Source organism: Lactuca serriola, chromosome 8, assembly GCF_051521515.1.
Source record: "Lactuca serriola cultivar US96UC23 chromosome 8, Lser_US96UC23_V15, whole genome shotgun sequence".
Taxonomy (NCBI): Eukaryota; Viridiplantae; Streptophyta; class Magnoliopsida; order Asterales; family Asteraceae; genus Lactuca; species Lactuca serriola.
This window is the reverse complement of record NC_136415.1, coordinates 14,005,066-14,018,870: the sequence shown is the minus strand read 5'-3', so window position 1 is coordinate 14,018,870 and position 13,805 is coordinate 14,005,066. Positions and strand designations below refer to the sequence as shown.

Here is a 13,805-nt window from a genome sequence, read left to right as displayed (position 1 = left end):
GCTTCTACTTGCAAATAAAAAGTTACATGGTAAGATATAATAGATATAAATATTGTAGATTGGTTACCGGAAACATTTTTTATTTCAACCATTCTGTAATGTAATATAGTTATTATCTTTTCATCTTTATAACCTACTTTTCTAAGCAACATCCATGTGAAGTCGTCGTATGCAAATCTCATCTCTTTGGTTTGTTTGCATCATACCTAACTACCAAACAAATATTGAATACCAAAATAATTACCCATTTTTTAAATGTTCTTCGGATTTTAGATTGGGTTTTTATTCCAGACATTTCTAGCAATATATTAAACATATCTAAAAACCCAAACACAATTTGTATGTAATGAATATGTACGAATACCTATTCTAAAAAAAAAGAAAAAAAAAAAAAAACATCTGATTTCATAAATATTCTTCGAACAGCAAGTTTTCATTTCGAAAAACATTCATTTAGATTTTAACTAACTTGGTTCACCCTAATTTCTTCCAAATACAAATCCACATGTACTTTCGTCAAAATCGTTGAAGAAAAAAAAAACTTTAAAAATAGAGCACACAAACCGGTAGAATCTAAAATATAAGTATATATAAATCTATAAAAATGTGCTTATTTTAGTAACTACCCTAATAATTTATAATTCTATATATACAAACATATGTTTTCTACTGCTACCGAATTTTGTGTGTATATGCATTTATGACCTAGGGGGGGTTTTTAGGGACGTTTAGACTTGAGAGACAAGCCTCGTAGCTATGACAGTATCGAATGGAAATAAATTTGATTACAAAATTATATAAAACTGATTTTGAGAGGCTACAAAGATAAGATGACTTGAGAGTTTAATTCATTCCCATAACAAATGTCCATAAGGTACAAAATCCAACTTTTTTTAATAATCTCTCCCTTTTCTACCCTACAAAAACATGGACTCTTGCTCATCCATAAATATCCCAAATACATTGTATCACCAGCTTTCGATCCAACTTTTAATAAATTAAAACCAAAAACTTGTAACAAAATGAGCTCCTCGTCTACATCACCTCCTCTTGTACCTATACCACAACATTTTTATAACATTACTAATAATAAATAAATTAAAAAAAAAAAACACTTTTGTAAAAACTGTTTATTCCCACTGCAATAAGCTAATAAGCTAAAAAGTAATATATCCAAACACCCAGTTAGTAACATAATTCTTGACATATTAATATTAGTCTTACAATATTATAAAATCATTTTGTTGCGTGAACTACAATACTATAAGCCTATAAGCACCTTAAACGATTTGCTAATAGTTCTTTTGGAGCTTAAATTCATAGTAGAATTTGTCCTTGCATTTTTTATAATAGAGTAAATTACAATTTTACTCCCTGAGTTTAGCTTATGATAGTTCTCTTATAATTTTGGTACTTTTTGGGTTCTTGTAAAATTTTTGGTCCCTGAGTAGAGCAAATATTTGCAACTTTGGTCCCAAAAAAAGTCTTTTCACAAAAACAAGACCGAAGTTGAAAATTCAGCTATACTCTGGGGACCAAAAAGTAAAGTACTCTTATCTAATGATATTAAAGTTAATCTAGCTCTTTTGAAAATCTTTATTTTCTGTACTACTGCTACTACTACAAAACACAGTAAAAGAGTCCCAACCAATATCAAAAAGACGAAAATGCCCTTGTTATAAAAAATAGAAAGTGGGAAGTAGTACCTTGACTTGCTCTTAAATGATGATGACTTTTTCCCCCCGCCTCCATGAGCGCTTCTTTTTTGCTTCTTTTCACTCATTTCACTTTGGAAAAGTTCCTTCATTTCTTCAGGTCTTGATTTATTTAAATGTGTAGAAGAAGAAGAAGGCTTAGACTTGTTATTTGGTTTTTTATTTGTTCTGACAACTTTCCCATTATCAGCTGCCTTTTTAGCACCTTTAGCTGCTTTTGCACGTCTATAAGCCAAATCAACAAGAGAAATTCCAGGTTTCTCTTTGTTGTTGTTTCTAGCATTTCCCTGTAAATTATAAGGTCTTGTTAGTAAATTCTCACAAGAGGGTATTTTGGTCTTTTTGGAAGAATGAAAGAATTGTAGTTTGTCCATTTGGCAACCAAACACCCCCATGGAATGGAATCAAGCATTCCAACTCCACCGATTCCATGGAATTTATTATTTACAAAAAAAAATATTGAACATAGCAAAAGCTAGTTAGAATCTAAATAAAAATATAGGGTTAATCTCAAAAAAAAAAAAAAAAAAAAAAAAAAAAAACCCTTACATTTTGTGTTTTTTTCGGATTAAACCTCAAATTTATTTTTTTCTGAAAAAGCCCTCAACTTTGTATTTTTTTCCAAATTAATCCGGAAAAAAAAACACAAAATATAAGGTTTTTTGTGAGATTGTAACCCAAAAATATAAATTACTTATTTTTCTTTAGAGAAGAAAATAATAATTTAATTAAAATTATGAAATTACTAAAGGGATATGTTTCATTGAAAATTAGTGGAATGGAATTATACATTCCATTCTTTCTTCAATTCCATCAATCACATACCCCATTTTCAGCTTCATCCTCCAGCATCTCTCTAGATGCTTCAAGCTTCCTTCTTTTCTTTCTAGGAAGATTTTTCTGCCAACAAAAGTGGTTAGAAATTGTCAGTATAATAATTCAATTTCTCCAGATATATTTTTTTCATATTAAAAAAATCGAAAGGAGAAAAATAATTAAATAAGAACCTCATAGTCGCGCTTTTTCTTTGCTTTCTGCTTACGCTCTTCAGCTTCTTCAGCACTCATGACCTTCTTTTTAGAACCTTTTTCTTTTTCCTGAAGTCCAAAATACAAGATTAAATTTGACTATTATTTTATGGAAAAATTAAATATAAACGGAAATATTAAATATTACCTTTCCGGCATTAGCAACAAGTTTTTTCTCTTTTTCTGTAACAAACCAAGTCCTCTTTGGCCTAGAAAATATTTCATCCCTGTGTGTAATCAAATTCTCTGCCTGCAAATCACAAATACAAAAATTACAATAAAATAAAATTCTTTGGTCTGGAATCGGAATCCAACTGCATTCAGGTGTGTGGTTGCAAATGGCCATGGAATTCAATTCCAAACATCCCTCAATTGTATTTTCATTTTATTTATTAAGGCATTGTATTTTAAAAATCTACTCAAATGTAGCATTTGTATGTCTATTTTTTTTTTTTTTGCTATGACATTTTACTTTTACAAAAATACTCAATTGTAGCAATTATTTCAACTTTTTTATCATAAAAATTTTACTTTATTATTTTAGTACTTGTATCAAAATCTTCTGTTCAAAATTTTTTTTACCTAAAAACAGTGTTTAAATAGTTTTGTGAATGAAAATTTTAAATAATTAAATTAATAGAATTAAAAAAAGATTAATGAAATTGAGTTCATGTCAATACCTTGTCTGCTTCCATTTCAGCCTTTCTTAGTGCCATTTCTTCCCTGGACAATTAACACATTGATAATTAATTATATTAACAAAAATAGAAATAATAAAAATAAATAAATTAAATTGAAAGATGATATAAACCTCTCCTCTCTAAGAATTGAAGCTACTTGATCCTCCATTTTCTCAATCATTTCACACCATTTATTTATCGATTGCTCTGCAACAATACGACTCTTCAGCTTTGATCCAGCTCTTTTCACCTGTGTCATAGAACAAGTAAAGTCACATTTGTTGAGGGTAATTTGGTCTTTTTTTTATGTTACAAGTACAAGTGTACTCACAATGGCTTTGAGGAGAGATCGGTCATTATCCGTGACAAAAGTAACAGCATACCCTTCTCTCCCAGCTCTAGCTGTTCTACCCACTCGATGAACATAGCTATATATATACAAACATAAACATAAATAATTGAATAAACTTTTTAAATTTCTATTTGTATTTAGTAGTTTCTTGTTTATTGTGTGTGTATATATATATATATATATATATATATATATATATATATATATATATATATATATAATCAAACTTGTTTAGTTTATTTACCGTAAATTACATTTTTACCCCTGGGGTTTGTTTGTTTATACGAATATGGTCCGGTTTTTTAACCTTTTTAACTTTTGTCATAAATGAAAAGTAATTTTGTTGTGCTTTTATAGTCCTTCAAATGTATGTCATTAAGCCATGAAGTTTTAAAAAAAAAAAAAAAGAGAGAAGAGAAGAGCTTGCCTAGTAAGATCACGTGGGCACTCATAGTTAATAACTGTTTTGACTCCAATAATATCAAGCCCCTGTAAAACCATTAAAAAGATTTAAAACTTTAACTCCTTTATGTCACACATATATAACCCAACAAATTCAAACTAATTTTTTATTTTTAAAAAAAAAGTGGAAACTTACACGAGCAGCAACGTTAGTTGCTATCAAGAAATCCACTTCTTGCCTTCTAAAAAGTTCCAAAGCCTGTAGGGGCAACAAGGTAATTTACACCAAATACAAGCTGCATGAATTATTTTTCTTTTTTTATTTATTTAAAAGGGTGAACTTACATCTAGACGTTGTGCCTGAGTGAGATTTCCATGAAGCTCAGCAGCTTTAAAGCCAGCTAAACCAAATAAAATCTTCAACCTATGTGCAGCTTGTTTTGTTCCACTATCATTGGGAAAACTAAATATTAGTATAAAGAATCATGCCCAAAAGATTTACTTTCATAAACAACAAAATAGGAAAAAAGGCTAAATGTAAGATTTTTCAAAAAAGACCTTATATTTTGTGTTTTTCCGGATTAAACCCCCAGTTTCATTTTTTCCGAAAAAGCCCTCAACTTTGTATTTTTTCCCCGAAAAAAAAAAACCCTCAACCTTCTAAACACTTCCAAATGAACCCTCAACTTTTTTAGTTTTTCTCGGAAAAAACCCTCACATTTTACAATTTTTTTTACTAAAAGGGCCAGATCGGAAAAAATGAAAAAATACAAGGTCTTTTTTATGAAAAAATAAAGTTGAAGTTTAATCCTGAAAAAAACATAAAATATAAGGTGTTTCCATTTTTCAAAGTAGAAAGTTGTAAAACATAGAAATGAAAGTATGATGCTAAAGAAAGCAAACCAAAAAAAATATAATACTACTTATATCTTGAATTTAACCCATTGTTACCTGAATATGATGACTTTGGATGTAAATGTCTTGGAACACAATGCAAGAAGAACAGCTTCTTGATTTCCTTCCCTCATCCTCCGTATCCTTACAACCCTGTAAATAACAAACTCAAAAAATCTTCTTTAAAATCTTTGTTATAAAAACTAGAGTGCTTTCATTTGATTTGCTTTACTAGATAGAGTTATTTTGTTATCTTTTTTGGCATTAGGGATAGAATGGTCTTTTTGGTATTATGGTTGTTAAGAATTATGAAGGAAGTGAAGATTGTTGCACTTACTCTTCAGTCAAAGTAGCTGGACGTTTTGTGGTGGGGTCAGCTGAGAGTCTCAAGGGTTTGTTCAACAAAAGTTTGATAAGCTCATCAACTTGCTCAGTCATAGTAGCTGAAAACAGCATTGTTTGTCTACGTTTAGGACAAACTCTCACCTGAAAAAAAAAAAAAAAAAAAAAAATGAGAAACTTTATAACATTAAATTCAAGAATTTAAGATTACCAGTTCACGAATCTCAGCATCAAATCCAAGCTCAAGAAGACGGTCTGCTTCATCAAGAATTAGAACTGCAAGATCATCCAAATCTACAGACATTGAATTGCGTAAATGATCTATCATTCGTCCAGGGGTAGCCACCACTATATCTGGTAGGGATCTCAATGCTGCTTCTTGAGCCTGACATATGTATATTTAAAATCATTTTAACAAAAAATAAATAAAAATCATTTTAAGAAAAAAAAAATGAAATGGATCGAAATTGCACACCTTTGTTGAAAGCCCACCAAGAACAAGGCAACATCTGATATCTGGAATAAACTGTGCAAGTTTTCCAATCATGCTATGAATCCTATATAATCAAAACACAAAAATCAAAAAGGAAAGGTTACATCACTTTAGTCAAAAACTATCTTAGACACTAGTTACATTAGATATTGGGGTTTATGATATTAACCCTATATATTGCAAACAATAAATTAACATAGACAAAAAAAAGATTTTAGATTTAAGACTTACTGAACTGCTAACTCTCTTGTAGGAGTGAGAATGAGAACTCTTATTGCAGGCCTATGTTTTGGACGAAACAACAATCTCTCTAATGTTGGCAATGCAAAAGCAGCTGTCTGCAAAAATTTAACCCAAAAATCTTTAAGAATATTATAAAATATTCTAAAGTTTTAAAAATGATGAAAGATTTACCTTCCCAGATCCAGTAATTGCACTACCACATATGTCACGTCCAGTTAATGCCAATGGTATACAAGCTGCCTATAAATATAATTCAAACCTCAAACACGTTTAGAGAATATGAAAGAAGAAAAATGAAAAGGTTAAAGTAAAATGATTATAACCTGAATAGGTGTTGGCTTGTTGTACCCCAAAGCTTCACAAGCTCTGAGCAATGGCCTTGAAAGATGAAGATCCATGAATGAATTCGCATGAAAAGAAACACCATCTGCTTTTGCAAAGAACTGTTTGTTATCTCCACCACCACTTGCTGTGGTGGGAATCTCATCTTCTTCTTCAGGTTTAAAATCTTCCTAAAAAGTGTAGTGTAGTGATTTGGTTAAAAATTGGCTCTTTCAACACTCTAAATAGAAATAATTAGACAACTTACCTGACGATCTGGTTCAGAATCAGTAGGGTCATCTTCATCCATCTCTTCTTCTTCTGGTATTGAATCTGAAGGATTACGTTGCTGCTGGATGAACTTTGAGATTTTATCATCAATGGAGGTTGTGCTTCTTCGGGCATGTTCCTCTGCAACTGATTCAGTGTATGAAGAAAAGTCCCATGGAGATTGTGTTTTTTTGTTATGATTTTTTCCTTTTTCTTCTACATCACTGTTTTCATCATCCTTCTCTTCATCACTGTTGAGATCTTCATAGTCATATTCCTCATCGCTTGGAGGTTCAAATGCAAAATCTGAATCCACCATTGTTAGGCTGTATTGAGAGCCGAAACCTGGAATTTGAATTCTAATGTCAATATAGTATAGCATGATCCCAAATTACATTACAACTATGTACAATCAATGAAACTAACATCAATTCTGTTTTATTCAGATAGATAGCAGAAAGATTAAACACTATAATTTCATTCCAGCCAATTATAAATATATGATTTTCAAGGAAACAAGGGAAAGTTACTTTCAAGATGCTATAAGCTGATATGTCATTTTTAGTGTTTGGCAAAAGAAACTGCTTATATGTGTAAAATTACCAAAAAGGGCTTCCTTTTATATTATGGATTATTTTTCTTATTATCCCTAATTTACTTCTAATAACCATTAGTAGCACAAATCAGTTCTCATGTCAGCACAAAAAACTCAGCAGCACAGTAAAGCAGAATATTCCATGAACACACAAAGCACAAAAAACTCAACAGCAACAGAGTAAACTCGATGGCAGCACAAAAAACTCAGACAGCAGCACAATGAAATCGACATCAGCACAGAAAGCATAATATTCCATGAACACACAAAGCAATCGTTCACATTCTTTATTCACAATCACAATTCAAATTAAGGAAACTATTTCAACTGGGAAAGAAGTAATGAAATCTGGAAAGCTACAATGGAAGGCGAAGGACGAAAATCCAATGAAATCGACACCAGCCCCAAAAAAATCCACAGTTTTTTGAGTTCCAATAAAATCGACAGCCACACAATTTGCACAAATAAAATCGAACCAGAAAACGAAGGGAAAAGAAGGAAGAAAGAACGCAGAAGCAGGAACAAACCTGTGGGGTCGAAAACCGGGGTTGCTGTGGGCTGTGACGATCTCCGACCGGTGGGGAGGAGCTGGCTAACGGCGGTGGCTTCACAGGGAACGGCTTGAGGAGGCAACTCGACAGAACAGCAATATGGAGGCGTATGTTTTGTGCGTCGATGTATATTTTAGGTTAAGGGTATATCCGTCAATTTCTTTGAATGCAGCAACAAGCAGTTCTTGTAATTGTAAGCAAGGGTGTGTTGCTTATCAATAAAATAATTGAATTATTGGAGGTTCCCACGGTTATAACTTATAAGGTGTTTCTAAAAAAAATTATTCAAACATTTTTTTTTTTTGGCTTATACACGTCAAACCTGTAATAATTCAATAAACTTGTTTTTTAAGCTTTCCACCTTTCTTTTTCAAATAATACATTGCAATTAAAATAAATAAATAAATAAAGATTTTTATGGTTTTAATCTAGATTTTATTTTACTTAATGATTTTTGTATGTTTATATATGTAAAATGGGTGTTCAAAAATATCAGTATCTAAAAACGATTCGAAAACCCGAAAATTCGAACTAAAATTACCCAAAATTTCGAATATCTGATTTTTCAGATTCGGATACAGATATTGATTTTAAAGAATTTCGGATATCCGAAAATCCAAAAATATATAAATACATATATTGAGTTTGAGTTAAAATGAAGTCGTTCTTTGTTATAGACGGATTGAGTTTTGTGGGTTCAACCAAGGTTGGCTCTACCATTTGCAAAACTAAGCAAGGGCTTAGGACCCCCAATTCTAAAGGCCCCCTAATTTTTAAGTTTATTCTATTAATTATGTATGTATATATACGTATTTCTTGGGTTACAAAGACAAGTTGGAGGTTGGCCCGGTGGTAAAACTGTTGGTTTATCAAACTAAGGGTCTCAGGTTTGAATATGTTTGCTTACTTTTCATTCATTTTATTTTGGAAGCTACTTAAATATATCCCTCATCGCTCATGATTGAAACTCAACCAAATCTCCTCTTTTATATAAGTTCGACCATCCTGAATAAGTTTGATTACTATTAACTCTACTTTTGAGTCTCGCATCTTGAATAAGTTTGATTACTATTCATTCCTTTTATTTTGGAAGCTACTTAAACATATCCCACATAATGAAACTCAACCAAATCCCCTCTCTTATATAAGCTCGACCATCCTCTTGCTTCATATTAACTCTACATTTGAGTCCCACATCGGCTGAAAGATCAAAACTTCAGCAAAATTCATGTTTATATAAGTGATTAGCTGATATGCATTAAGAAATAGTTTGGGGTTTGGTTTAAGATATAAAACCTAAGGGCCTCAATTTTTTTGTTTGCTTAGAGCCCCTAAATTGGCTGAACCGCCCCTGGTTCAACATTCTAGTTTAAGATTTTAATCTAAGATCAACTTGAACATCTTCTAAAAAATGGAGTCCACTATGTTAAAGGTATTAACTAATTTTTTTTCTTTGTTTTTCCTTTAATTTTAAGGAGTCGTAATGCATATTGAGTGTGTTATTTGTTAAATTAGTTCAAAAGTTTAACGCTTTATATTCGATTTTAATTATATGGTAATCTATGAATTATAGTAAAAAGTAGTGGATCGAGAATTATTGATTGGATTATGAAGTTGTATCTTCTAGAAAGTAGATTAATACTTAAGCCCTTAAAAAGATTGAAAATTTTATGAAACATGGCACTTGTGTTCCCTAATCCCGATCTAAAGTTTTAAAACATATGATGGATTCACATATATATAAGTTATAATGAAGTTGGAAAATGTAATGTCACTGCATCTTTTATTGGCTATTTATCAATATTTGTTTTACACAGGAACATGAAATTTGTGATTATATCATTATAATGTGTGCATATGATACTAAATGTAAAAGAGCTTATTTCACCTTTTTTTCCTGGTATGAATGTTCTCATCTCTGGTTGTCATGAGTGACATTCTATACGCATTCCAATTGTATGTCTAAATGCTCTGAATAAAAAACTATGATTTTGGCTTATTCGGTTAGAATATTTCGGCTCTTACCCATACTCCTTCGGCTAATATGTTTAAATTTATTTTTATATGTTTCATTTTAGGGGATTAGGTTTCTAGTGTTACTTAATTTTTCTATCAGATGAACATAACACAAAACACCTATTGTAATGGATTTTTTATTTAATTATGGTTTCATGAACCTAACACAAAACCAACTGTCAGACATAATATAGTCATTTAATAACTTTGACTTCTCTAATTACTAATCGCATCAATGCATTTACATATTTTGTATTATTTTCGTTATGATATGGCCTATTATCCTGTTTATGAGTATAGATGTTTTTTTATCTCTTTCTTAAATTATATCTACCTAATTTTTTTTTTCTTTTTATATGAATTTTTTATTTATACATCGTCATCTTTATTGAACTTTCGTTGTGCCATTAATAGTCTAATAGATTATGCACTTTAGATGTTCTCGAAATTGTAAATTGTAATTTATGGTTCATTGGTTTATGTAGGGATATCAAATTGACAAAAAGAACTTAAACTAGTTCTACGTTTTAGCACTTAGCAATTTATGGTTGAATTTTATAATATTAGAACTTAAACGTAGTTATAGAACTTAGATATTTTATACTATGTCAACACTTGATAGCATTTCCTTGCCTAGATCTTGTTATTCTCACAGCAGTCATTCTGACAGAATTTTGTTTCATGTTATAGTTATTCTCGAATAATGTTATGATCGAGGGCATGGAGGTAATAAAGATAAATGGTGTGTGAAGGGGAACATGATAATTAAGGTCCTTATGTCTGTATTATAATCAAGGTCCTTATGTATGCATGATGATGTATGTGGGATGAAGATGAATGATGGTCACGATCTTCCAAAGAGAAAGCAATGTTCATCGTCTTATTCTTTTAGAATGTGCCAAATTAGTCATATTCTTTTAGAATGCACCAAATTGACCATACTTTTAGAATGAATGGAATTTATGTTCATAGTTGAGGATGGAGAGGCTTTATGTCAAATTCTTCAAGTGCGATTTCTGGCTACGAGAGATCCAGTTCTTGGGACATCTCGTCAACCAAAACGGTATTTTGGTTGACCCAACCAAAATTGAGGCGTTGATGTAATGGTAGGTGCCGAGATCCCAATCCGAGATCAGGAGTTTCTTTGGCCTAGCAGGTTATTATCGGAGATTTATCATGGATTTCTACAAGATTGATGTAATGGGTTATGATCATTACATCTATCATATGGTGCACATGCAAACCCTAAAGCTTTGGATCTAGGTTTCTCTAATTGTACATGCAAATCATCCAAAGCTTGTAAACCCTAATTGTAGCATACAAGAAATCGAAATTCATAACAAAACTAGGGTTAAGAAATTACCTTTCAATTGTAGCTTGAAGATCTTGAGCTTTGAGAACCTAGCACCTAAAATGTGACGCCTCTAATGAATCACAAACACCAAAGCAAGTTGGATGATCTTGGATAGAGGGGAAGGAGGCTCAAAGTCGGCTCTATGATCTCTAGGGCTCAAGTGGTAGCCGAAATGTGAAGCCATAGGGTCCTTTATATAGGTGAGCTGCTAGGGTTTCAGTCAAAACCCTAATTGGATTGCTTAGGCCTTAAGCAGTCCACAAGAACCTTCCAGAAACAAGGCCTTTAACGAAATCAATGTGGACTTTCCCCTTGATTTCGTCCACCCCATTTCCAAGGGATCCACAGCCCAAAACCCAATTATCTTATAATTGCAATTCCAGTCCCCTAGGTTCAATTAATATATTTTTATCACAAAATTAATTTCTTAATTAATTTTTTACCAATATTAATTAACCAATATGATTTCTCATTTAATATATTAATCATATAATATATTAATAAACCATAATAACCTATTTCTCCATTAATCATCCAGTCAAGTTGCTATGGTAAAGGCAACCCAAAAGGACCATGCTACAATCGGGTCAAGTACATACCAAATATAGTTATGTGCTTAGACACCTAATCCAACTGTCTCCCACTTGGATAAGTCTAATAACTATAGATGCAAGTACGACTTCAAAATCTGATTACAATCGTAGCTCTCAAAAGCCGATGTCGAACTCTGACACGTCCTTTAGATAAGGGATCATATAATCCTCTGTTCTCAAGATATTATGTGGACAATCACATGGAAAATAGTCATACTTATTGCCTAACAGTTTGTTTCTCGATCTTTGATTCGTCTGACATAGAACTTATTTGAACACATCAATCAGTCTTGATCAGACCCGACACATAAGTCAAACCAAATCATCTAGGGGCCCAAGATATCGCTTTTACCCTCGTAGGATAAAAGGAACAGATAAACTTCGACTTATATGTTTTTACTATTTACTCATCAAATCTACACAACAATGCATTTTATAACATCAAGTTACTGATGCGTTTACGCATTATCAATACACAACCAACTTGCAAACAATAAACCATATATCTAGGTTTAAAGACTATATGATATTATCTTCTCACAATCACTCGAGATTAATTTCATGAAGTGATTCAAGTGAGTGTGAGTTTAATCCAATACTCAAATCTTATTTCAAGAGCACTCATGAACGTTGCAGCAAACCATTGTTATGTCTAAACGCTTAGACAATCTACAAGCCAATTCATGGCAATCTTCTTTCATACCTACTTCCAATGTATGAACGACTGGGGATAGTTTAAATAATCTTATTATTTAGGAAGTCAAAACATGCAAAGTGAAACAATAGTAAATAATTGACATAAGACAATAACATTACTTATAAATAATACTCCTTTATTTAATCATCTAAATGTCAATTACAATTTATCTATTACAAGTTTCTATGTCCATCTAATCACTAAAACTAATATCGTCCTTCGGCCCAATGCTCATAGCGTGCTGCAAGTGCTTAACCCTACTTAGTCCCTTCGTAAGGGGATCTGCTGGGTTATCTTATGACGATACCCTCTTCACTACGAGGAGTCCCTCTTCTACCCGATGTCTAATGTAATGATATTTTTTGTCGATATGCTTGGATCTGCCATGATCCCTCGGTTCCTTGGTTAAGGTAATCGCACCTTCATTATCACAGAAAATCTACATAGGCTCCTTTATGGCCGGTACAATTTCAAAGTATCCAATGATGTTTTTTAGCCATATTGCCTCCTTTGACGTTTCGCTCGCTGCTATGTACTCTGATTCGCACGTTGAATCAGCTACGATCTCCTGCTTGGAACTTTTCCAAGCCACTGCTCCTCCATTCAGGGTAAAGACCCAACCTGATTGAGAGCGGAAGTTGTCTCGGTCGGTCTGAAGTTAGCATCACTATACCCTCGCACCCTTAAGTCATCACTCCCACCGAGGATAAGAAACCATTCCTTAGTCCTCCAAAGGTACTTAAGAATCTTCTTTACATCGGTCCAATGTGCTCTACCGGGGTTCCCTTGATATCTGATGACCATGCTCAAAGCGAAGGCCACATCAGGGAGAGTACAAGTCATAACATACATGATTGAGCTAACTGCAGAAGCGTAAGGTACTCGACTCATTTCTGCTGTCTCAACTTTGGTACTCGGGCTTTGAGTCTTACTCGGTTTGGTATTGCTTTGGATTGGTAACTCCCCTTTCTTGGAATTTTCCATACTAAAACACTTTAGTACCTTATCCAAGTAAGTACTTTGACTAAATCCTATTAGTCTTTTATTCATGTTTCTCACTATCCTTATCCCAAAAATATAAGCTGCTTCTCCGAGGTCCTTCATAGAGAAGCACTTCCCAAGCCAGGACTTAACCTCCTGCAAGGTTGAGATTGATGGGTTTGAGCCATAAGAACATTCCTATGTGCACATGCAAACCCTAATGCTTGGATCTAGGTTTCTCTAATAAACATGCTTTTCATCCAAGACTTGCAAACCCT

At 32.5% G+C, this 13,805-nt stretch overlaps 1 protein-coding gene across 1 annotated transcript; it reads right to left on the bottom strand.

Annotated features, from left to right (window-relative positions):
- Positions 1-831: 831 nt before the first annotated feature.
- Positions 832-8,038, bottom strand: LOC145066412 (DEA(D/H)-box RNA helicase family protein). Its single transcript, XM_079013649.1, has 20 exons — positions 7,863-8,038; positions 6,739-7,085; positions 6,473-6,661; positions 6,321-6,389; positions 6,138-6,244; positions 5,889-5,970; positions 5,625-5,798; positions 5,409-5,557; positions 5,129-5,224; positions 4,523-4,625; positions 4,374-4,436; positions 4,203-4,264; positions 3,755-3,851; positions 3,555-3,673; positions 3,424-3,466; positions 2,892-2,993; positions 2,723-2,812; positions 2,541-2,615; positions 1,707-2,002; positions 832-1,056 (listed from the first exon to the last, which is right to left on the bottom strand). Exons 2-20 carry the CDS (start codon positions 7,057-7,059, stop codon positions 1,041-1,043), a joined length of 2,253 nt encoding a protein of 750 aa, XP_078869775.1. The 5' UTR covers positions 7,060-7,085; positions 7,863-8,038; the 3' UTR covers positions 832-1,040.
- Positions 8,039-13,805: the final 5,767 nt, after the last annotated feature.